This window comes from Aricia agestis, chromosome Z (genome assembly GCF_905147365.1).
Source record: "Aricia agestis chromosome Z, ilAriAges1.1, whole genome shotgun sequence".
NCBI classification, from domain to species: Eukaryota; Metazoa; Arthropoda; class Insecta; order Lepidoptera; family Lycaenidae; genus Aricia; species Aricia agestis.
Window position 1 is genome coordinate 30,832,957 of NC_056428.1, and position 26,916 is coordinate 30,859,872.

The window sequence follows — 26,916 nt, forward strand, 5'->3', positions numbered from 1 at the left end:
ATGTCTATCCTTGAAGGTCAACTTTCAATGCTTACATTTATTTTAGATAAAAAAAGGTGGTTACGTGTAATGCGGTAAATTTCACATAGAAATTACGCTGAAGTTAGCTGCTACCGACTAAAAAAATATGAAGATTGAATACAGAAATAGTTAAAACTTCTATAATATTGTGTATCCCATAAGAATCCCTCTATATCTCATTATCATATCACCACTTTCGTAAGCATTGTACCAAATTCGGGTTATTAATATACCTCTATAGTGTATAATTATAAACACTATACAGCTCAAAACAGTTTTGAAACTCAGTAAAAATAACGGTGGAACAATAAAATAATCAAAGGCAAGAGTTTTGATAATACATAATGAGATTTTCGAAATCGGAAAAAAAAGCCGGAGTTGTCCGTGAACCATTATAAAAAAGTGAAATATAATATCCTCCACTTTTCGAAAGACGGTTAAAAAGTAGCCTAAGTTATTCCTTACTACATCAGCTGCTATGTGCCTAAAAAAGTCCCGCCAAAATCGCTTCAGTCATTTCAGAGATTAGCCGGAACAAACAGACAGACAGACATAGGTAATTATCACATACGTCTTTACAAAAATTGTAAAAAATGTTGTTTTGGTGTCTGTACCCTATTAACATTCAATATGCATGTAGTAAAAAACGGTTCTTTCAATATTACAAACAGACACTAAAAATAATAATTTTATTTATATGTTTAGATGTATAAAATAATAAAAATAACGAAACAACGATATGATATTAATGCGAGTTCCTGTTATGAAATACCTTTGTGCAGCGATTCGGTTGAGCACTTGATAAAGTGTGAGGAATTGTGTGTCGGCTGCAAATGGGGGAGTGTAATGAATATGAATGTCCGCTGGCTTAGGATTTTTGTACACCAGTGTAGGGGCTTTTGCCACTACCACAACATCGGGTTTCCGTTCGGAGTTTTCAATCTTTCAGAGCTTTCTTCCGTTGCGTTGAATTGCCGCAGCGTTTTACTAACATATTTTGTGATTTGCCGCATTGATGCGTTGCGCAGTGTTGTCAACTCCTTTAAAATATTTAAACCGAAATGTAAGTCAAAAACCTTTAAATTCACTGTAATAGTTTAAAAGTTCCTGTAAAAACGTAATTTATACTCTTAATCTAAAAAATCCCTAATAATCTTCTAATTTTTATCCCCTTTTCGCCACTTGCTCCACAATCTTCCTTGCCATCTTCATGAAAGTCACCTAATTCCTAAGTTGGCGTTGCGTTGACAAACGAGGTATTTTCACGACGGACAGGAGTTGAAGTGGGAATAAGGGTTAGTTCACATTGCAACGTGACGCGTCGATATAATCGTTATAAATATTATCGTCGCATCCACAGGTAACGTTACGATATGAACTTACCCTTAGTCAATACGTGGACTTCTGTACATGTCAATAATATTGATGTAACGCGCATCTGCTGATGACAAAAAAATACTTACCGTACTGTTCTTTTCCTGTTCACGACAGCCAAATCAAATAAGCTTATATCTTTAAACGAGCAATTCTTGTATTCCAATTATATATATATATATATATATATATATATATATATATATATATATATATATATATATATATATATATATATATATATATATATATATATATATATATATATATATATATATATATATATATATATATATATATATATATATATATATATAATTGGAATCTCGGAATCGGCTCCAACGATTTTCATGAAATTTAGTATATAGGGGTTTTCGGGGGCGATAAATCGATCTAGCTAGGAATCATTTTTAGAAAATGTATTTTTATTCGTGTTTTATCGATAATCGATAAACTGAAAATTGTGACTCTTCCTGACATCTATTGGTGAATAATAATACTATTTTGTAAGCAACTAATTGCTTTAACGCCACAACAACAGCTAAAGCTATTCCAGCAGATGGCGTTGTTAAGTAACACGAAGTCAATGAGTGTTTGCTATACCGAGCAAAGCTCGGTCATCCAGGTACTAATAATATTATACCTTACATTAAGATAAAGAGAGAATAAATATTATAGCCCGGTAAGTTACGAGATTTGTTACTTCCTAACTTTCTTCAAGTAACTAAGAAAATAGCATTCTGAAACTTGAATAAAATAATATTATAGTACTTACCTAAGTAGAGTTTTATGATTTTTATTACGTGATAGTACAGGTTCCCTAGAACATTTTTTTTGTTTATATTAGGGTCAAAATATGATGATGCGTGTTGTAAGGGTTGTTGTGATGATGACCAATAATGTAATATGCTTAGTAGCGTATGCTTGCAGTTCTTAAAACAACACCGAAACCTCCAAACATGTATTCAAGGAGGTTGCAGTTCTGTTCACCACCTTCGAACCATGGCACATCTTGGTGCAAAATCTTACTTTTTGGTAACATATGCCCGAAATACTTTATATAAAACAAAAATCACCATATGTTTCCATTACATTTTTGAGGAGTTCCCTCGATTACTCCTGGATTCCATCATCAAGTCACCATTTTTATGAACATGGTACCAATCCACGATCATACCCTATACAACAAAATAAAAATTTTGAAAATCGGTCACAAACGGCGGAGTTATCGTTGAACATACATAAAAAAATATATATCCACAGCCGAACATAAAACCTCCTCCTTTTTTGGAAGTCGGCTAAAATTATAATTATTAATGAGAATAGCTGAACCAATTTGACTGATTTTAGTCTCGAAATAATTGTTTGTGGAAGTCCACGGAAAATTCATAAATTATTATGAAAGAAGTGATACAAAGTTCACCGGGTCATCTATAGTGTTTAAATAAATATAATTAAAATCAACAGGTGCCGATTTAATTTTTCAAACGGAAATTCCTGGAATATTTACGAAACATTATTAAAACCAGCACGTATTATGTTCAAGAACACCTCAAGCTTTTGTTAAACGCTTTTATATTTTTCATTAAAGCCTCAAATCTCAATAGCTTTGCTGTTGACCTACATTCGGAAAATGACTGTAGAGTATCAGTAAATATTTTGAAATAAAGAAATCCTTGTTTTAAAATCATACTAAAGGTTCAAGTTGAAACCGAGCGACACGTTACAACTGCAGAATACGTTGTTATTAACAAACGTAAACCAATAAACGTAAACGTAAACTCGAGTTATTGAGAAAAAACTAATTTGGCGATGAATCCGCGTCGTCCTTTTTCACCTGGCATATGAAAGACGGGCGTGAGTGTGAAGAGAGATGGACGATGTTTGATTTTTTGGGTTAGTCGCCCTTTTAAATAAGTAGGTACTAAGTTATAAATAATTATATATTACACTAGCTGTTGCCCGCGACTTCGTCCGCGGCAATAATATTATAGTAGTATGTCTGCAGGCTGATATATCTCAAGCATCGCGCTAGCTAGAAAGTTGAAATTACAAAATATGTATGAACAAATATAAAAATTTAAAATATATCCTCCTCCTTTATTGAAAGTCGGTTAAAAGGTAGCCTAAGTTACTACTTATTATATCCGCTATCTGCCAAAAAAGTCCCGTTAAAATTGCCCTAGCCATTTCAGAGATTAGCTGGAACAAACAGACAGATATACAGACAGACAAAAATTATAAAAAGTGCTATTTTGGTATATGTGCCGTATGTACATTCATATGCATTTAGTAAAAAACGGTTCTTTCAATATTACAAACAGACACTCCAATTTTATTTATATGTATAGATATTGCAAGCTATTTTAACTATAAAATATAACATTTATTGATTATTTACTCACTATTAATAAAAAAGCATAAACGCAACAATATTCATTTACTCAATTTGAACATTCTATATCTGAATTATTTGTATATATTATTTAAATAACTAATTGTCGCATTAAATAACGCACTCACCGTAAACAAACATTGTTGATTAAGTTCTAATAAGCAAATAAACTAATTCGGCAAACCAATTTGAAATTATCAATGTTCAAAATTCGTAGTAATTAATGGTAATGAACAATAATGATAATATGATTAAAATTCAAATTACAGTGCAAATAAAGAACAATTAATTCGCCTATTCAACAATAATTACAGAAGAACAATGCGGATGTATAGGTACCAGCCGTACCACACCTATACAGCGTTTATTATAGCCCCAATATACGGAGAGGCGAATCGATTCCGGTCAGACTGATAGCAGGCCGATCTGCGCACTCGTGTACACACAAAACGAGTTCAGTCAGGTAGGCCTAAATCAGTCCAAAATGTGGGAAAACGGAGAAAATTATCTAAAGAGTGTTGACTCGAACGAAGTCGCGGGCTACAGCTAGGAAGTACTATCCTTGTAAGAGGTTTACAATACTGTAAATTGTAATATAGGTACACTTCGGAAAATTTAATTAACTATGCAATATGTCAGTGCAAGCGATAGAGGATGCAGTCGAACTTTGCAGCTGTTGTTTGGTTCGCTGTAGTCAATTTCCTATACATTTACTAGCTTAATATCTACTCTAATAACAATAGGGAAGAAATTGGGTTTCATTAAATCGTCATTCCATGTCGCCATTCTTACCCTACTAAGTCAAAGAAAAGAAAAACTACATGCTTTTCTATGGTTGTTTTTGCAATGGGACACTGCAACGCAGTGTTGTGGCCTGGCCCTATGGTTTTGTGTGCAATAAAATTATTTTATGCGTCGTTTTTATTTAGCTTTGTTGGGCAGGGAAGTGGACAGGGAAGTAGCAGGGAAGTGGACAGGGAAGTAGCAGGGAAGTGGGCTAGAATTAATAGTCACTCGCGCTGCCACTCGTCATGCCGCTGCCGCTGCCCGACGCGGCAAGTATGCAGAGGGCTTTGTGTAAACGCTCACACGCGTCGTTACTGCCGCAGAAGTATTCAGGGCAATATTGCCAGCAGCGAGGAGCAGCGGTAGAGGCTGAATCTAAACGTCCATTTATTAATAGAAACTTAGGAATTATTATCAATTCAGACCGCAACGCGACGCGTAGATGCATTAGTGTGGTTATATAATGACGAGTCTACCAGCGCGGTTGGTAAGCGTCGCGGTCCACGAGCTTTGAGTACGTTAGATCTTTACATAGTAAAATAAACCGCGCGGCCATCCGCGCGGATGGTGTTTCGGCCGCGCTTTTCTCATTGCGACTGTACGAGATGGCAAACCGCGTGGCACTGAACTGAACTCGTTTTATAGTTGAGCGGGTCATCCGCGTGCTTGCGAGCCGCGCTTACCACCAGCGCGGACGGCACGCGTCAGCGGCGTCACTGTAAGGGTCAATTCAGACCTATTTTAATAATATGGATTTGACAGATTCGCAAGACGTCTCACGCTGACGACATCTGTCAAATCCATACAAATTTAGGTCGCGTCGCGTTGCGCCTCGCCTCGTCACGTTGCGGTCTGAATTGACCCTAAAGCCAACCTTACTAAAGTACTGAATTGATAGATTTCAAATGCGTGAGACGTCTTGCGAATCTGTCAAATCCATATTAATTTAGAAATGCATCTCGCATCGCGTTGCGGTCTGGATTGACCCTTAGAAGTAAAATTTTTACAATAAAAACAATAAAAGAAACTGTAGAAAAAGGCGGTTTTACTGCTAACAGCGATTTCTTCCTTATGTATGCTTATTTAGTGCCTAATCCACTGAAGTTAGAATTCTAAACGAATGGACACGGAACACAAAAGCTAAAAATGAATTAATTAAAATTATGTAAGAGAGAAGAAAACGAATTTGATTAACTTTTCTGTTCGAATGAGTAATTACATTTTAATTTCCGGGAGAAATTCATTCGGACGTAAATTGATCAGATATTAAAACGGTAAGGGAACGTTTTCCAGAGCCCAATAATTCTATGTAGTTCATTATTATTTAATAGCTGACTAGAGATCGCCCAATGGTCGAAATTCAACCTTAAATTGAATAGGGATGATGACAAGGTCAAAGATTAGCGAATTTTGTTAATAAAATAAAGAAATCACGGTAAAAAATAAGTGTTTCCAAAATTTCAGCTTGATAGCATTTGTAATTTTTTTTATGCGCCTTCAAAGTTGGATATTTAAGTCGAATTTTTTTTCAATTAAATTTTTCTGAATATTTGTATACAATTCGATAACTTATGCAATTAAAAGCAACTTTTATTATAAAACCACGTTCATAAACGCAATATTTAATATACCTGTCGAACAAAGTTGTCTCCCGATGCGTACAAACTACGAAAGACTGACGTCATAGTACTTTCGTAGCACTTTGTATGGAGCGTTTCGGGCAGGTCTATTTTATGAGATATTTGAATTGTCATATTATCTTGGTGAATTTTTAAGCTATCAGTCATTCTTTCAACGATGTTTCTATTTTTAAGTGTCTTTCAATTATCGATAAGAAAAAAAAATAGTCATCATGCCTAAACCCCGTTTAAAGTATTGACTATTTCAGATTTAATAAAAAAAAAACAACAATCCTATTTTAATTTCACAACAGACTTTAACCATAAAGCAAGGAGTAATAATAATAACTAGAGATCGCCCTATGGTCGAAATTCGTATATATATATACCATATAGTTTCAACGACATTAAGACTACTACCTATATTTTGTAAAAAATATTGACTTTATCAAATTTTTTTCAACTCTTGTCTCTGGGACTCAGCTGATCTCAGACTGGCCGTGTAAGCATTGTCTATACTCCACTCGGGCTAACTTGTCGCTAGCGGTCATTGACTCCCTGTCAAAAACTTGTCATTTTCCATAATATACAAACCACGATTGACAATATCTGACAGTTCATTGTCAATCGCGGTTTATATGGAAAATCACAAGTTTTTGACAGGGAGTCAATGACCGCTAGCGACAAGTTAGCCCGAGTGGAGTATAATAGTATCTAAGATTCAATAAAAAAAAAACTATAATCCATTTTCAATTTGTGACCTTGTTGTCAACAGACTTTAACCTTAAATAAAAGAGTATAATTCGTATGTATAGGCTTGTCACTCAAAAATCTGTCATTTTTCCTAGTGTGTGTGTTGTGGTATGTGTAATGTTTTATTTGTTAAAAAAATGTATGATAAAAGCATAATTTAAAAATAATATTAGCTCGATGCACTCCTTCACCATATAAACTGTAACTGTGCAAAATTTCATTCACACCTACATTTACACCTACGTTTCCCCATTTTACGTCAAAAAGGGATACAAAGTTTTTCGCTTGCGTATTAATATATAGATAATACCCCCCACAACGGTTTCGGTGACGGTGGCCGGTTTCATTGAAACCACGCCAGGTACGCAGGAGTAATTTTATAGTGCCCAAGTGTGTGCGCAGTACACTATTCCTTTACTCTCATAAACCAGTGGGACGGAAGACCGACACGACTGGCGAGAGATCAGGCGCAGGACCGACTTTTTACATGCCCATCCGACGCATGGATCATCTTACTTGTCAGACAATCAGGTGATCAGGTGGCATTGTCCTAACCAAACTTAGAAAATGTTTCCAAGCAGTCGCGCTGCTATTTACATACATTATTGCTGATCATCTCGCGGTGAAGCCTTCACCAAATCCACCCTTATGGTCTGTTTGGTGGGTTGGGGTGGGGAGTGAGCGGGGTGAGTGCGTGTGCGTGAAGAAACTCTATTGGTCAGACGGTAACACGTTATTGGTAATAGGTATAAGCGCTGATATTATGACCGGTTCACATTATTCCAATCCAGTAATCCAATCCAGTGCAGGATTCCTATTGGAATAATGTAAACGGGTACTGCATTGAGCGCCTAGACAAGTGGCAAGCGATTATCGTAAACGCCTGACATTAGTATTCGCTAGCGAAGCGATGACTTATGTCAAATCGCATACATTTTAGCGTTTACGATAATCGCTTGCCACTTGCTCTACTAGGGCTGGAATGGATTAATTATTATTGCATTCAATCCAGCGAAGCAATCTAGCGCTGGATTTGGTCACTGGATTATTATTAAAATCCACTGGACCGTAAACCGGATAGTAAACCGGACGTTAAAGTCATAGTAAAAGGAGGGGAAGTAAACTGTTATCTTCATACAAAGGCACCGCGCACGGCTTGTATGTGTGCGCCATAGTATCAATGCGTCGCGCGCGTCGCCACGTACGGCACACAACAAAATCTCGACGGTACCAGCCTGTAAAACTCGCCGAGATTTTGTTGTGTGGCGTGTGACGACGCATTGATACTATGGCGCACACATACAAGCAGCGCGCGGTGCCTTTGTATGAAGATAACTTACTTCCCCTCCTTTTACTATGTTAAAGTTGTGCGCGGTTATAAAGACACATAATATTATTATTAATTCATTTGCAACCCTATTTTCACACGTTTCACACGTTTGTATTTTCATGTCTGTTTGAGAATACTTGATATTATATTCTACTAGCTGTCCCGGCAAACGTTGTTTTGCCATATATATTTTTTTTGGTATGAAAAATAGATGTTGGCCGATTCTCAGACCAATCGGTCAAGCCGTTTCGGAGGAGTATGGCAACGAAAACTGTGACACGAGAATTTTATATATTAGATAATACAAATTAAATACCTGTGTATAAATCAAAGGTTTACAAAGTTGCTAAGCGACATCAAACAAGGGTTTCTCGTTGAATAATTTAAGCTCTAAAATTCGTTTTGAGGTAAATAATTTAACTGAAAACAACACAAAACAAAAGCTTATTACGGCCGCCCGGTGGATATTGAAATACACTCTTAAATTAACTTCGGTAATGTTCTGCGGATATTAGAATAACTTGAGTCTCTCTATTATAACAAAGTATTTTAATAAGTAATAAATATTATTATTATTAAAATACTTTGTTATAATATAATAACAAAGTATGAAACGATAACTCAAACATTGGATCACTCAAATAATAATTAATACTTACTCCAGTTTAATTAAATAATAATATTATGTCATAAACACGTAGATAAAGTTTACAATTGTGGGCGTTTTTCTGCCATGTGGATTACGCGAGGAGTATGTTGTCACCTGTATGCGGACGAAAAAACGACTAAGTAATATAATATTATTTTTACAACCGCTCCAAGTATGCCTTGGTGTGCAATTTTTTGTGGAGATTTGGTTATAAAGGCTGTGTCACCTGCTAAGGTGACCTACATGCATTAGAAAAATGTATAATAATTAATATGCTTATTTTAATAATATTTTGATGTATACGTACTGTTTGGTGTCCTAATTAAATAAATAAATAAAATCAATAATTAATTTCATTGAACGTAGTACTTATTGACTCAGATACTCTTCCGTGGTACGGTATTTCGATGGTCTCAAATAACATTTACATAGATAAATATTTATCGATGGACGATAGCTTTAAGACCCTCGCTTCTAGGAAGCTAAATATGGACTCAAGTGATGGCAGTCCTTGCCTCTACTATACCTACCGCTTCATAGCACATATTCGTACTTTATCATTTGGCCCGGCTTATCTGTTTTTAAGCTGGGCTTTACACTAAGGATTATTCTGATACTTTGCTTTTCTTAACAGTCTCAAATCTCCTTTGCTTATCAATATTTTTTTAACTGTAAAGGTCAATTCACGTTGCGATTCGCAAAACATTTTTAATAAATGAGCGATTTAAATTTGGAACAGGCAACAGGCAGTAAAGATATCGCAAGTCACAAATCGCAAAGCTATTGCTAATTATTGTGACGATGCAAGTTTAAACTGTTTTAGCGCTGCTACTTTCACAGCCTAAAGTATGACACTTTGTTTTGTCACACCCTATCTAAAAACAATATTATTCCTCAGTTCTGGTCAGCTTTCGTGCCGTGCGCTGCTCAGAACAAGGACGCAGTTCAACTGACCCTGGAACAGATCGACGTCATCAGACGCCTCGTGGACAAGTACCCTCAGCAATTGAAGCTGGCTACGTCTGTGACTGGTGAGAGACATTGACCTTAATGCTAAAAATATAGGGATTAAAATATTTCAGCGTTTGAAAAGGGCTACGGCGATAGCATAAAGAGGGCCATAGACGGACCGCATCTTGCAGTCGAGAACCGACTACAAGATGCGGTTGCGGCATGGCTGCAGTTTCCATCCTAAATTCATATCCGCAATACACGGACAGTTCTTGAGCGATCGGTTCAAATTTCAAAGCGTCCGCCCCGGTCCCGACTGCAACTTGCAGTCCGTCTATGGCCAGTCTAAGTAAGCAGCATTCGGTGGTGACAGGTCACTGGTGAACCGGTGGTAGGCATCTGTGTAGCCCCGACGTTCAGAGAATATTTGAAAAAATTTATTCTGAATAAAAAATTTTGAGTTTGAGTTTGAGTTTGAATACTGAACACCATTCAGTTGTTTCACTCATAATGACATCGCCTGTATTATACGCGTAACGCGGCGTAGGAAGATGAAGGTAGACATTTGTGTCACGAATTTCCGATCAGGATTTATTTAGGTCACATATATTAAGTCCTAACGCGAGTTTAGTATATTATTTTACTAATCTCAAAAAAGTGGAAAACGCTGCTAAATTACTTTTCACTTAAAAAACTTTCAAAAACCGACTTCCAAAAAATAGGAGGTTAATTATGTTAATTCTTATATTTCATATCTTGGATTTTGCGAAACAAAAAATTGTTATCAAGAGAACAAGAAAGTAATAAGACGCTTGATTAACTATTCACCAAGTTTTGTATTCAAAAAGTTCCTACTGTATTCCCATTAGATTCGCTTCGGTCTCTCAACTTCCACTGATTAAGTATTATTTCAAATCACTCCGGTATAATTCCTATACAATTGTTCAATTTAATTTGTTCACGCTTCGCGGAAGCCAAAACTTCTTAACTTCGAGTCTTCTTGAGCAAACTTAATATTATGTTCCGCTTTATGAACGACGGGTCGGTTTACATTGCGACGTGACGAGGCAGTGTTTAGGTACGTGGTAAATAAAGTTCCTTCTGTCCTTGAGGTCTTCTTGCTCAAGCCGTTGAACTGATTTTGATGAAAGGTCGGGATAAAAACTATGCTATAGCTTTTTTTTTTAATTTCTAATATTTCGGCAGACATTCTGGAGGCCCATAGCGCGAGGCCCCGCAAGATCGCGTCTCTCATCGGCATCGAGGGGGGGCACTCCCTGGGCAACTCCCTTGGGGTACTCCGCAGCTACTACCAGCTCGGTGTCCGCTACATGACCCTCACGCACACATGCAACACACCCTGGTAAGTGCTCGCGAACTTTACCGGCGATTTCCCTGTAGACAAAACTGTAAGACACGAAACTTCATATTGAAACACAACGTGAATGGTGAACTGTATACAGTAATATAATATTATCATCTTCATACTCAACTACGCATTTTAAACACAAGAAAATCATCACAAACACACGATCGTACGTATTAGCGTGCTTTCTGGTAGAAATAGCTAAACAATGCAGTATTTAAACTCGCGTGTGTATAACTCAGTTTCAGTATGAAGTTTTAATGTGTGTGTTATTTTTCCTAAGAGTTGCGAATTTGCGCCAAAGCTTTGCGTTTATGGAACATAGTTTTACAAAAATTTAGTTATTTGTAGTCGTAATACCTAGTGCTGTCTTTGCAGGTAAAAAACTAAAATCATTAACAAAAATAAATATTAACTGTAACAAAGGCAAATATAAAATTCACGCAATGTTCATGTACAAAATGATTATTGATATTCGTTAATCGGATTATGCGATTATATTTCGGTTTGACAGCTGCCACGGGGAATACCCTGGCCAATAACAGTAATGTTCAATTGTTATTACACATCGACGTTTATGGAGATCGTAATCGGCGGTAAATGAAGTTATATTCGACGGGATTTTCGCAAACAATCCAAATTATAACTATTTCGTTTGGGGCTAATGCGTCATTGTCAATATTAGGGTCAATTCAGACCGCAACGCGACGCCTAGATGCATTTCTAAAATTGTATGGATTTGACAGATTTGTACGACGTCTCACGCAATTGAAATCTGTCAATTCAGTACAAAATAAATGCATCCACGTGTCGCGTTGCGGTCTGAATTGACTCAGAGCCAGTCCACACGGCGCGTTGCGTCAGCGTTGCGTGGACACAGCGCTGGCGTTATGTTGTTTTACATACAAATATCCAAGCTGTCACCATGCAGCGCAACGTGTAAACAACACGGCGCGCTGCATCGTGACAGCTGCAGCGCGCAACGCACACATAACGGATTGTAGCCCCCGAAACGAAGCGCGAGGGGGTGTTGACGTAAAGACTGCTTCGTAATAACGCTGCGATGACGCAGCGCCCGTGTGGCCGGCCTCCGGCTATGCGTCACGGCAGCGCTGCGTCGACGCAACGCTCGTGTGAACAGGCTCTTAGGGTTGATTCAGACCACAATGCGATGCGTAGATACATTTCTAAATTTGCTCAATTTTGAATAGGGCATTGTATCGCATATTGAACTTGAATGTTAAAAAAATACATTTCGTTTGCTCTAAATTTAAATTAAATCAGCCGGCAGTTAACAAATTTAATATTTTCAATAAATAGTTATAGTATGAATATAATTAATAAAATATTATATTATAAAGATTTTAGTTAGGTAAATCACATTGTAACATTAAACATGTATTATAAATAATATGCTCTGTATTGATTTCAATGCACTTTTAGCAGTAAATAGAGTTATATTGTGTAATACACTGCATCGGCTCGAAGCCAGGGCGTCGTTAGTTAAAATTTAAAGCTGATTTTGCCAGAGAATGCAATTTCCTTTATGTATCTTGTTACGGTGTCTCTTGTATCAAGTGCAATAAGTTACAAGAGAAATCAAATAAACGTTCCGTTTGTGAACCGATTTTCAAAATTTTTGTTTTGTTATATTAGGTTTCACTCCAATTTGGTCCCATTTTCACAAAAGTGGTGATCTGATGATGGGATCCATGAGTAATCGAGGGAACTCCTCAAAATTTATATGGAAACATATGGTCATTTTGGTTTTATGAGAAGCATCATAAGCATATGCTACCAAAACGCAAGATTTTACACCAAGGTATACTATGGTTCCGAAGATACTATGAGAACTCCGGATTCCTTATAGATACAAGTTTGGGGGTTTAGGCGTTGTTTTAAGAACTGAAAGCATATGCTACTATGCAAATTACATTCCTCATCATCATCATCATCATCATCACTACCATGTCAGGGTCACCAATGTCACAACTCACATGGTTGTATATGGATACAATATACACACAACACCATAAAATATCATCACGTTATGTCCTTATTTATTTGGTATATTTCAAAGCGATTTTAATATAAAAAATATACTTAATGTTGTTTCAAAATACATAATATTTCATGTACCACAAAATTGAACATAAGTAACAAATTCACCCTTTACTCCAGAGCGTAAGGCACACATTTGGGTTGGACTGAAGGAAACGGGGCACTATGGAAAAAATACTTAGAAAAATTTTTCGTCAAAATTTTAACCTCTTATAACCACCCTTTTTGAATATACCAATCGATAGGGGGCACCAAGTGGAGCAAAAAAGCTCGGATAAACTTTTCTCAAGAATCAACCCCTGTCGAATGACAGGCCGAAATGTGACCCTTGTTAGTATGGCGAAAATAATTTTGAAGTCGGTGCCAGTTGCAAAAGTTTCTAATATTCTGTCAGAGAACTAAAGAATCAGCTATCTGGTACCGACTTCAAAATGATGAAGATTGAGTACAGAAATAGTTGAGGTTTAGCCGAATTCGGAAAAAGGCACTATTAGATAGGAAAAATTATTTAATACTTTTTAGTTCATATTATAAGGATGTTATTATTGTTTTTACCTTGGAAGTCGGTTTTAATTTTTTGTTAAAAATAATATCAAAAACATTCCACGTACTCTATACAAAAGCAACGCGAAATAAAAGCGAAAACCATAAAGGTACGGTCGGCAAAATTTCTGGTGGATTAGGGTTAAATTTAATTTACATAGAGAACCTGTTGCTTCAAGTTGCTAAAATAATATTTAAAATACAGTATTTTTTATCTTCTGGAAGTTTTGCTGACTGTAAAATGTTGTGTACCGTATTTATTTGTCTGTTGTTTCATAGGGCCGATTCCTCCAACGAAGCGCCTGTTGCCAACGGACTGACGGAATTCGGAGAGGTAAGAAGATAGAACTTTTGTATATTTTGTCGAAATTACGTTCTTAAGCTGTGCATACGAGCTACATAATTATGAGTTCCTGGACATTTCTCTGATTATAATTGTTATAGCTGTCATAACTAAAGGTTAGCGTTAACTTTGACGACCTCTGTGGCTCAGTTGGTGGGCTTATTGGTAGCTCAAGCCGGGGGTCGCGGGTTCGAATCCCGCCGACGGAACAAAAAGTTTCCAAAAGTTCCTGGGTCATGGATGTGTATTAAATATGTGAGTTATATAATAAAAATCTTAAATATATATTTAGTATAAAAGTATTAAATATACTTCCGTTGTGTGGTACCTGTAACACAAGTCCTTCAGGTAAGTACCTGAAGGACTTGTGTTACAGGTACAGGTGTACTAAGTAGCACGGGCCAGACTGACTTGGTGTGAAGCGTCCATACATAGTATATTAAATTAATATTATTATAATATTATAACTTGATACACAACACTCTTATGATAGACTATTGCTAAGTATATAAAACTCATGAAAATGCGCATAAAGAAATATTTTATATTGCAATAGTGTGTTAAGCGAGCGTCCTAAAAATATTACAGAAGACAGATACATAATAATTAATAACCATTAAATTTTTATATGTTTAATCTAGATGACGCCCGCAACTCCGTTGTGCCAAAATTCATTTATCGCGCGGGAACCGTACATTTTCCCGAGATAAAAAGTATTCTATGTCCTTTCCCGGGACTGAAAGTATCTCTTACTAGATTTTAGCCAAATCGGTTGAGCGGTTTGGGCTTGAAGATAGTAGACATACAGACTACAGACTACAGTCCATACAGACAGACAGACAGGCAGATAGACACACTTTCGCATTTACAGTACACCCCACTAATGTGGGGATATGGATATGGATGGATACAGTTTATGATCCTAGCTTCTACGTAGCTCGTTTGCACACAACAGCACAACCTTATCGAGTACATGTATACCATGTACGTCATACGTGAACAAAGATAGGATCATTATTCATTACACAATACACATGCATATTTCCATACTCATAATGAACGTGCGCGTATGCATGCGTAACGTACGGTGAAAATTGCTAATAAATAATGTAAATCGTTGCAATTTTATGTGTAGTGCAAACGGGTGACTATATTTTGTTGCTGTCACTTTACATTTTATAATATTTTACCACTTTGGAAGAGTCTCTCTCGCAAACTATTCAGGTTAGAAAAAAATGATACAAGAAACCTCAATATGATTTTTTAAGATCTATCCATAAATACCCCACACGCATAGGTCAGATGAAAAAAAAATTTTTTGTTTCAGTTGTAGGTACCTATGGGGACCCCTAAAATTTTTAATATTTTTTCCATTTTCATATCAAAACCTCAATGCGGTTCACAGACTACATCTACTTACCAAGTTTCAATAGTATAGCTCTTATAATTTCGGAGAAAAGTGGCTGTGACATACGGACGGACAGACAGACAGACAGACATGACGAATCTATAACTAGACGAAAATATAACGAATCTATCGTTTTTTGCCATTTGGCTACGGAACCCTAAAAAGCAGTTTTTATTTCATAATATATTTTTCATAAAGTTGAGTTATTTTGAAAAAAAAAATTTGTTTACTTTGAATACTTATATAATATTATATTAGATTTTTCGTAACATAAAATAAAATACTTTGCCCATTCTAATTGTCAGAAATTTCTAGCGTGAAGTAAGTAAATATTATATATTATATAATAACTTTTTATTTATATTCTGGAGCCTGTACCGGCTCTACCTTAGCCTTAATTATTAAAGCATTAATCCGGAATTATATTCAGATTTTAGATACGGACATTTTTATCATATTAATAAATTTCTGGATCATATTTTAACATGAAAAAAGTGTCATATTGATATTATATCTGAAATTAATTCCTATTGTAATTCCACAAAAGTTATCTGGAAACAATAGAGTAAGTATTGAAAACGATAACAAAACGTTCGAATTTGCGGTGAAGGAAATTCGAAACAGCTGTACGTGAACCAAAGCTGGACACCCAAACTAATAGGGATTAGGGGTATACCCCGAAAACTTTATACCGCATTCTATACAACCATCGAAATATAATACCGTGTAGGACAATAACTTCTACACATTATTGTCCACTGAAATAATATGACTCCAGCCACTGAGTAACGAGTTTGTTGACAAATTCAGATTGGTTGTATAATTTATACAACTAGAGATCGCCCAATGGTCGAAATTCGACCTTAGTTTCAACGACATTAGGACTACTATATTTTGTAATAAAATTAAATTAAGAAATTTAAAAAAACCCCCACCAAAACAACTTTAAAAAGTAATGAAATAATATTTACTGCCTTTAAGTTCAAATAATTCCTAACTTGTGTAAAGTAATATTTTAGTCCATAATTGTTGTCACGGTGTGTCGGGGGACCGCCAAGTAAACTACAACGGTACAACTTACAACCGCCAAGTCGCTGATTACCTATCTCGATTCAGATCGCTGTGAATTGATCCTTAAACTTGTTAAGTGAAATTAAACATCTACATTAGCGGTCCCCCGACACACCTTGACAAAAATTATGGACCAAAATATTACTTTACACAAGTTAGGAATTATTTGAACTTAAAGGCAGTAAATATTATTTCATTACTTTTTAAAGTTGTTTTGGCGGGGGTTTTCTTAAATTTCTTAATTTAATTTTATTTCATACTTTTTAAACTTGTGTTGGTTATAGACTATAGTGCAGAATAATTCCTAGCAACAGAATCATATTCTCATGATTACCATCTATCAATGTCCTTTTCGATGAGGCCGTTAAAATGAGCCCAAACATGAAACCTCCACTTTGGGTTCATACGAAGCTCGGTTCCTATAGAATCCAGGTGATGCTGCAGCAGCAGCATGTAAATATTTACTGTTTATACTTTATCTACTTCTTACTGGTTGTCACAATTAAAATGAACCCAAACACGAAACCTCTGCTCTTAGTTGGCGAGGAGTTGGATATCCTATTGATTACCAGGTGATGCTGCAGCACCAGATCAACTTTCCATTATTATGTGTATACGTATATTGTATATTCACAAATATCACGAACTAGAATGAAATATAAAACCCATCAAACAACTACAAGTTGCTAACGGCCTTTCATGAACCAGATAAACCCTGATTGTCCAGAACTGAGCAGGCTGATGATGATGAATTATAGCTAAGAACACTCTCGATCATGTCAGCTTTCATACAAAAAAACTAGATCAAAATCGGTCCACCCGTTTGGATGCTACGATGCCACGGACAGATACACACACAGACAAACAGACAGACAGACAGACAGACAGACAGACACGTCAAACTTATAACATCCCTCTTTTTTGTCGGGGGTTAAAAAATATTGACTTAACATTTTTTTTTCAACTCTTGCCTCTGGGACTTAGCTGATCTCAGACTGGCCGTGTAAGCATTGTATACTCGTAATAGTATCTTAGATTCAATAAAAAAAACTATGATCCATTTTTAATTTGTCAACTTGTTGTCAACAGACTTCAACCATAAATAAAAGAGTATAATTCGTATGTATAGGTTTGTCACTCAAAAATCTGTCTTTACTCATGTGTGTGTGTTGTAGTGTGTGTAATGTTTTATTTGTTAAAAAAATGTATGATAAAAGCATAATTTCAAAATAATATTATTTCGATGCACTCCTTCACCATATAAACTATAATTGTGCAAAATTTCATGCACCTACGTTTCCCCATTTTTCGTAAAAATAACCCTTTTTAGAAGATTTTCGTTCGCGTATTAATATTATGATAGTGCAGCACGAGTCGGCGCATGAGTACCGGAAACTATTCCACCTCAATTTTTTTATTTTTTACTCAATTTTTTAAATATTGAAAAAAATTGTCCGGTTGAAAAATAACAATTCCTTCCAATTGTTTAAACAATATGGCACCGGGTTGCGCCATGGTAACATGCATTTTATAAATTATACAACCAATCCGAATTCGTCAACCAACTAAAGAAACGAAAGTTCCACGAAATAAAAACTAAGGCTTGTTATATTAATTAATACCACACCCCACTTTATATTAAAAAAAATGCCAGTGGTAAAAGCATCAGAACTTGAATATATCCAAGTTCTGATATTTTTTCCACTGGCAAATTATCAAGAATAAAATAATCAAACGGCAGTGCTACATCGTGCGTTGTGACGACGCAACGCAATACAACGCGCCATGTGGACTGGCTCTTAAGTTTACGTCTTTTGAGTGCCAGTTGACGACAATGTCATCAATGTGCCAAAACATCCTTGCTAGTCCATATTTACTACACTACTATACTATAGGATGTGTATCTAGAGTAGTGATGGGTAATTTTCCGAAAAATTTCAAAGTTCGGAAATTTTTCAATTTATTTTTCTGAAAAATTGGAAAAATAATGGAAAAATATTTATTTACTGAAATTATTAGTTTAAATGAAATAGTAAATAGTAATAATCGGCCAAGTGCGAGTTGGACTCGCGCACGAAGGGTTCCGTACCATTATAGAGTAAAAATAGTAAAAAATTGTGTTTTTTGTATGAGAGCCCCTCTTAATTATTTACTTTATTAAAATTTTATTATTAATTATTAAAGTATAAATACAGCTGAGTATTTTGTGCATATTTCAAGTGCCTACCTGTTGTTATCATTGATACCGAGCAAAAAATGTTTGAAAAATCACGTTTGTTGTATGGGAGCCCTCCTTAAATATTTAATTTATTTTGTTTTTAGTATGTGTTGTTATAGCGGCAACAGAAATACATAATCTGTAAAAATTTCAACTCTCTAGCTATTACCGTTCTTGAGTTACAGCCTGGAGACAGACGGACAGACATCGAAGTCTCAGTAATAGGGTCCCGTTTTTACCCTTTGGGTAGGAATTGTTGGATACATAATATTGGTTGACATTTCAATTACGAAAAATATTTGAAAAATATTTGAAAAATTGAAAAAATATATTGGAAATTTTTCTTTTCTTATCTTTCGGAAATTTTTCCATTACCCATCTGTAATCTAGAGCCCCCTTTATAGACTATTATACGCTGTGTACACGCAACGCTGACGCAACGCCTGTGTGGACAGGCGCTAAGGGCCAGGCCACAGCACTGCGTTGCGGCGTCGTATCGCAAAAACAACATCGCACATATTATATGAGATGCGATGTCACTCTTTACATCGGAAATTTACACGTTCTGCGGCGTCGTAGATTATTTTATACGATGCGACACCGCAACGCAGTTTTGTGGCCTGGCCCTAAGGGTCAATTCACCGCAACGCGTCGCGTAGATGCGTTTCTTAATTTGTAAGATTTTTATGAATTTGTCAGACTTCAATTGCGTTAGACGTAATGCAAGTTTGCCAATTCAATACAAAAGAAATGCTATTATTATACGCGTCTCGTTGCGCGTTGCAGTCTGAATTGACGCCAAGATATTATTATCAGATTTATTATTTACACCCCAAGCATATTAGAGGCTCGAGTAAGCTCATAATACGAGGTACACCGCACAACCAATAACACCTTTATGGTGGTCGGATATTGCGAGGATATAAGTATAATATTATGGGAAAATTACATGAGATCAGTGATATTATATCATACACATTATCATCGTCAGCCTATTTTCGTGCTGAACATTATACTTAGCTTTTTTTATTTTAATAATAAATAAATGACATTCAATATAAATATTTAAAAGGAGAACAAGACTAAAAGAGCCATTTCACGGCACGGAACCCTTGGTTCTTGAATTCGACTCGCACTTGCCCGGGTTTTCCCATTTTAATAAACACATAATAATATCTTTAAGCTATGCTTGGCGGTTGTTAGATTTTGTATATAATTTCACATTTTAAACGAAACTGTCTTGTTTATTATTTTTTCTTATACCTACGTGGGAACAGCGAATTTGATTTACTTATGGTTTTTACAGACGGGCTAAGTAACTCTGTTGATATAGAAGCTATATGTGCTATATGAATAGTGTTAATCTGTCAAAACTAATAACAAAATAGTCTTAGGCCGGCCATAGACGGATCACATCTTGCAGTCGAGACGGCCTGCAAAATGCGGTTGCCGCATGGCGATCTGAAGTTTCCATACTAAATTTATATCCGCATTACTCGGAAATCGCTGAAATCTTGCGCAATTCTTGAGCGGTCGGAGTAGTCGCTCTGCGGTCGAGTTTCGCCGTTACTGTTTTGTTAGTGGTATTGACAAGTATATTATTATAACACATATTATTTTGGTGCTGTGCGTTTTAGCATAATAGACAGAACTATCCAGTAGACCGGCTTCAAACAAACTGACGAATCGGTGCGGGTACCGCCGCATTGCTGTAAGCATGCTATACAAACGGCTGAGCAACGGCCGATATGGCCTACTAATTAATCGCACGTATAAACAAGATCTCTTCTAGTCAACCTACTGGTTCGTTCTGTATATTGAGGTTTTAGCTATAATAATTAGTGTAAACTGACTAAATAAAAAAAATTACTTGACTGATAAGTGATAAGTTAAGGTCGCATAACAAACAATGACATAACTTTTATATTATAATATTATGTGTACAGAATCTTTTCATTAATGTGCTAGATTTCTACTCATAATTTCTGTCGGATTTTATCCTCAGAATTCCGTTTCTTTGTCAACAGAAAGTGGTCCGGGAGATGAACCGTCTCGGCATGATAGTGGACCTCTCCCACGTAGGTGAGAAGACCACCAGAGCGGCCATCAAGCTGTCCAAAGCACCGGTCATATTTAGCCACTCCTCCGCCTACAGCCTCTGCCACCATCAGCGAAATGTGCCCGATGATATCATACATTCCTTGGTGAGTATTCAGGGATTTTATTATGGCAATGGGTGAAGTGCGATGGCAATAGTTTCTTCAAGTACCTGTTTTTTTATTCTATTGCACCCGCGTACCGATCGCGGATTCTTGGAAATGCTATTGTATTCTATTGTTGTCGCAATCACCGGTGCTCTTACGAGTTATGGGGCTTGAGGATTAAGGCATTTTATATTAAGTACAAGTTACAACATCGCGAGGTGCTTCAACTTACAATGCATGCAGCCTGACACGGTGACACCGCTAGCGATGTCGAGATGATGATGATGATGATGACGATGATGAGAAGATACACATTGACAGACTTGCGTCTGTCAATGTGTATCTTCTCTTGTACCTAATACATAAAGTCTAGTTTGGGAACTGCATTTTTTCGCCTGAAAAAGTAGTTCTTCTCCTTCCTCGTAGTATATTCAATATATGTGTTCTGTACATAAATCAAAATTGCTAATGAAACATTGTAAAGTAAATAGAGCTTAGCTGTTCAATTAAAAAAAAGTCAATTTGAATCACGTTTTATGTAAGTGATGCGTATATAATTCTGTCTACTCTGCCTGAGTCGATAATAATATGAATGGTTGGCAACAGCAACATTTGTGTCGACACGACGCGCGACGTGGGCGCGGCTTTAAGATCCTATAATTAAGACACAACAAGCCGACGCGACCCATAAAAAATATGACACGTGCTGAGGATTTACGTGTATCAATTTACGGAAATGGAAAAATTATATTGATTATTTTTTTATACAATTGAAGACATGAGACATGAGCGGAAAAAGCAGGAAAGTGACAGTTAAAAGTTGTCTTTTTTCCATAAATGGAGGCTTTTTGGCGGGAAAAATTATCTGAAATCAAAAATATGTAGATTTTTTTGTATAGCCAGATATATTAGCCAGATGATAAAATACTTAAGTTACAAGGTTTGCTTAAATTATTAGGAAAAATGAGTAATTGTTACATTAAAATGTTGGTAAACTTTTAAAAGTATTTTGCGGTAAATTTACTATTTGTTTATATATTTTTTAGTGTTTAAATATTTTGTAGTAAATTTTTACGCAGGAACCTAGGTAATTACTATTTTAAGCTGAAAAATAACTCAAACATGTTAAATATTTTCGTATGAGAAAATGATTTTGGTATTACGTATGTATGAGAATTTCGATGGTACCCGGCCCCTTAATCACGTGTTTCTTTTGTGCTATTAAAATATTTATGAGTAAGTATTAAATGCTCTAAAAGTTAGTATTCGTAGCTCTAAAAGTACTCTTACTAAGATTGAAAGTGTTGAAATAAGTTTGTCAGCATCAGCGGACATCGAATAACGAATTTCTTCGTCCAATAATCTTTGACTTAACCGAAATCCCGTTGAAGTAAGTAAATGAAATCCGGCCTGATTATGAAGTCGGAGCAAGTTGGCACTGCCGGATGTGCGAACGTAATCGGATCAAACTATCGGATCTCCGCCCGCATCCGTCTTGTCCAACTAATTTGCTTTACAGTGTTGAGATAATATTGTAAAATTCAATTGAGATTACAATTGTGTTAAAAACTTTTTGGTGGTAGATAATATTAAATTATTCTTCAAAGTAACTTCACATGAAGTTACAAAGTTACATGAATATATTTTAAAGTAACTTTTAATCTACAAGAAAATTTTAAATGAGAAAGTGTATCTCTGTTTGTTCTTTATATCTTTTTACGTACAGATTTTTTAATATTCGGAAAATATTATGGAGCCTTTTGAGCCTCGAAAGTAAAATTTTAATTCGTATCATAGAAAAATGTGCAAAACCATCGTTATAAACGAATTTAGACGTAAGAAAGTTTTACGTGGTAGAGCCATGCTTCGGCACGAATGGGCCTGCTCGACCGAAGAAATACCACGGGCTCACAGAAAACCGGCGTGAAACAGCGCTTGCGCTGTGTTTCGCCGAGTGAGTGAGTTTACCGGAGGCCCAATTCCCTACCCTTCCCTTCCCTACCCTTTCCTATTGCCTTCCTTACCTCCCCTACCCTGTAATCCTATTCCCTATTAAAAGGCCGGCAACGCACCTGCAGCTCTTCTGATGTTGCGTGTGTCCATAGGCGAAGCAAGTTGCTTTCCATCAGGCGACCCGTTTGCACGTTTGCCCCCCTATTTCATAAAAAAAAATGAAACAATACAGGACCTAGCATAAACTACTTGTCGAAAATATTGTCAGTTTTTTCACGATTATATTGTCAGCTTTTTACCGCTTGCCCAAAAGAAAAGCGATCATGGCATTAAGTTTTTATGATGATTGATGAAGTAGTATTAATGAAAAGAGAGATGAAGCTAAGACAGGCCATTAAACTCGCTATAAAAGTCCGACGTTAAAATGCGTCATAGCGTCGAACACAAAGTAACATTATGGTAGAGCATGAAAAGTTAATGACACGGGACGTGCCTTAATTTTTAGCGGAAACATCGTGAGTGCAAAAAATATACAGAAACAATCTTAAAATTCCTTGGAAGTCGGATAAAAAGCATTAGACCTGGATCCCAGAAGGATAAGACATAACTTACTCTCTGATGGATGAAACCATAGGTTATTAGTAGTGCCTTGTGTACTTAGAATACCTGCGAATTTGTGTAGCTCTAAGTTGACACCTGGTCAGGTACCAGGAACCAAAGTGGACTAAAAATGAGTCTTACTTTACTTATTTTCAAATGGCTAATATTTACATATAATTTGTAGATTATTGTTCTGAACTAGTATCATGTAGTCTAAGACACAATTCAATGACCAAAACTATTGTAAGACGTTTTAAAAGTAACTTTGTTGCTATTTTTTTTTCAAAGGCATTATTTTTATTTTATAAATTAATACAACACCTTAGAAAACAATACGATATTGCAAGAATTTATTTTCTACTAGCTGTTGCCCGCGACTTTGTCTGTGTCAGCATACTGCATAGTATAATAACAAAGATGGACAATTTTCCCCTGTTTCCTTACCCAAAGGGTAAAAACGGGACCCGATAACAAAGATATTTCAGCCTGTCCGTCTGTCTGTCTGTCCATATGCAGACTGTACCTCCCCTTTCTAACGTGTAGTGAATATTATTAAAGTATGGATACAATTGAGTATTTTTTGGTCATATACCTAGTCAAGTGCCTACCTGTTAGACCCGGATCCCAGAGCGATAAGACAACTTACTATCACAATATGGATGAAACCTTAGGTTCTCAGTAGTTCCTTATGTACTTAGAATACCTTCGAATTTGTGAAGCTCTACATGGAGCTATACTCACTCTCACTCACTCACTCATAATGTGTAAAAATGACTGTATGTCTGTAAGCTCTTCACGCACAAACCGCTTAACCAATTTTGCTGAAATTTGGTACGGAAATACCTTACTTTTTAGGAAATATGATCCCGAAATTTTGTGAAATCAAGTTGCAGGGTTGCGGGCGGGCGGGTTATAAATACGAAAGTGTGTTTGTCTGTCTATCTGTCTGTCTGTCTGCCTGTTACCTCTTCACGTCCCAACCACTGGACCGATTTTGCTGAAATTTTGTATGGAGATACTTTGAGTCCCGGGAAAGGACATAGGGTACCTTTCATCCCGGAAAAATGTACACTTCCTGCGCGATAAACAAATTTTGGCGCAACCGAGTTGCGGGCGTCATCTAGTAGTATTTATTATTCTTCTAACTGATATCTATGCATGCACTAAATAAATTTATTTCAATATATTTTATTAAATACGAGGTAACACCCGCAACTTCGTTGCGCAAAAAAAATCCGAGACAAAAAGTATCATCATTATAATGATACTTTATACGAAAAAATATCCGGAAAAAACGGATAGGTATACTTTAACCCCAGGGCTCAAAGTATATCTGTACCAAATTTCAGGAAAATCGGTTACGCGGTTTGGGCGTGAAGAGGTTACAGACAGACAGACAGACATTTTTACACATTATGAGTGAGTGAGTGAGAGTGAGTATAGCTCCATGTAGAGCATCACAAATTCGAAAGTATTCTAAGTACATAAGGAACTACTGAGAAACTAAGGTTTCATCCATATTGTGATAGTAAGTTGTCTTATCGCTCTGGGATCTGGGTCTAACAGGTAGGCACTTGACTAGGTATATGAACAAAAAATACTCAATTGTATCCATACTTTAATAATATTCACTACACGTTAGAAAGGGGAGGTACAGTCTGCATATGGACAGACAGACAGACAGACGGACAGGCTGAAATATCTTGGTCCCGTTTTTACCCTTTGGGTAAGGAAACAGGGGAAAATTGTCCATCTTTGTTATTATACTATGCAGTATGCTGACACGGACAAAGTCGCGGGCAACAGCTAGTAGAAAATAAATTCTTGCAATATCGTATTGTTTTCTAAGGTGTTATATTAATTTATAAAATAAAAATAATGCCTTTGAAAAAAAAATAGCAACAAAGTTACTTTTAAAACGTCTTACAATAGTTTTGGTCATTGAAAAGTGTCTTACACTACATGATACTAGTTCAGAACAATAATCTACAAATTATATATAAATATTAGCCATTTGAAAATAAGTAAAGTAAGACTCATTTTTAGTTTATACGTGGGAGAGCCATGCTTCGGCACGAATGGGCCAGCTCGACCGGATAAATACCACGTTCTCACAGAAAACCGGCGTGAAACAGCGCTTGCGCTGTGTTTCGCCGAGTGAGTGAGTTTACCGGAGGCCCAATCCCCTACCCTATTCCCTTTCCTACCCTCCCCTATTCCCTTCCCTTCCCTACCCTCCCCTATTACCCTATTCCCTCTTAAAAGGCCGGCAACGCACATGTAGCTCTTCTGATGCTGCGAGTGTCCATGGGCGACGGAAGTTGCTTTCCATCAGGTGACCCGTTTGCTCGTTTGCCCCCTTATTTCATAAAAAAAAAGTCCACTTTGGTTCCTGGTACCTGACCAGGTGTCACACTTAGAGCTACACAAATTTGCAGGTATTCTAAGTACACGAGGCACTACTAATAACCTATGGTTTCATCCATCAGAGAGTAAGTTATGTCTTATCCTTCTGGGATCCAGGTCTACATTGTAGGCAATCTACCATCGAAGAAATTGATTCATAGGCAGTTGACGTAACTACGTCAATTGGTCGGATTACGTCAATTAAATGTTAACTGTGATCTGTCGGATGGGCTTGACATAACGCGACCAAGGTAAGTCCGCCACCTGCCTATGAATAGACTTCTCTGATAGTATGTTATAGTAAATACTTAGGGGTACTCTACACGCACGAGGCACAAGACGGCGATGTGTGTAAGCGACACAATAAAATATAATATAAAACACGCTTTTAGCACGTACTAAGTCAATCCGCCATCTTAGATGTCTTCCATGTTGGATTTAAGTCACGTGACTATTTTTTTTTTCTTTTTTTCTGGCAGCAAATCCTTTCATTTGATACCCATGTATGCAAAATTTCATCTTATCGAGGACCGTGAAATGGGTCAAATTAAGATTACAAGTGAAGCTAATAATACAAATCGTGTTAAAAAATATATTATGTGGACAAGCGGCGCCTCACGCAGTGCTACAAACGTAACTTTGTGCGTGTTTTAGGATTATTTTAAATAGGATATTCAACATTGGAACAGGTAGGCGGTAGCCCAACGCGCGGATGACAAGTAGTGTGTATAGTAAATGTTCAGCTTCAATTCAGTTTTTAATGGCTCAATCTATACTAATATTATAAATGCGAAAGTATCTCTGTCTGTCTGTCTGTCTGTCTCGCTTTCACGCCAAAACTACTGAACCGATTGCAATGAAATTT

General features: G+C 36.4%; 1 protein-coding gene and 1 long non-coding RNA gene across 3 annotated transcripts in view; one reads left to right on the forward strand and one right to left on the reverse strand.

The window, feature by feature from the left end:
* LOC121738957 (dipeptidase 1-like) overlaps window positions 1–26,916 on the forward strand; it is a 69,350-nt gene that overhangs the window by 24,814 nt on the left and 17,620 nt on the right. For both annotated transcript variants that reach the window (XM_042131245.1, XM_042131246.1), the window contains 4 exons: window positions 9,826–9,958; window positions 11,085–11,241; window positions 14,128–14,182; window positions 20,916–21,092. In XM_042131245.1, coding sequence (XP_041987179.1) covers window positions 9,826–9,958; window positions 11,085–11,241; window positions 14,128–14,182; window positions 20,916–21,092 — 522 coding nt within the window. The remainder of the gene's footprint in view (window positions 1–9,825; window positions 9,959–11,084; window positions 11,242–14,127; window positions 14,183–20,915; window positions 21,093–26,916) is intronic.
* Window positions 14,917–25,263, reverse strand: LOC121738958. The gene is made up of 3 exons (XR_006037372.1): window positions 24,942–25,263; window positions 24,285–24,286; window positions 14,917–14,927 (listed from the first exon to the last, which is right to left on the reverse strand). It is a non-coding gene; the product is annotated as an uncharacterized LOC121738958 (long non-coding RNA).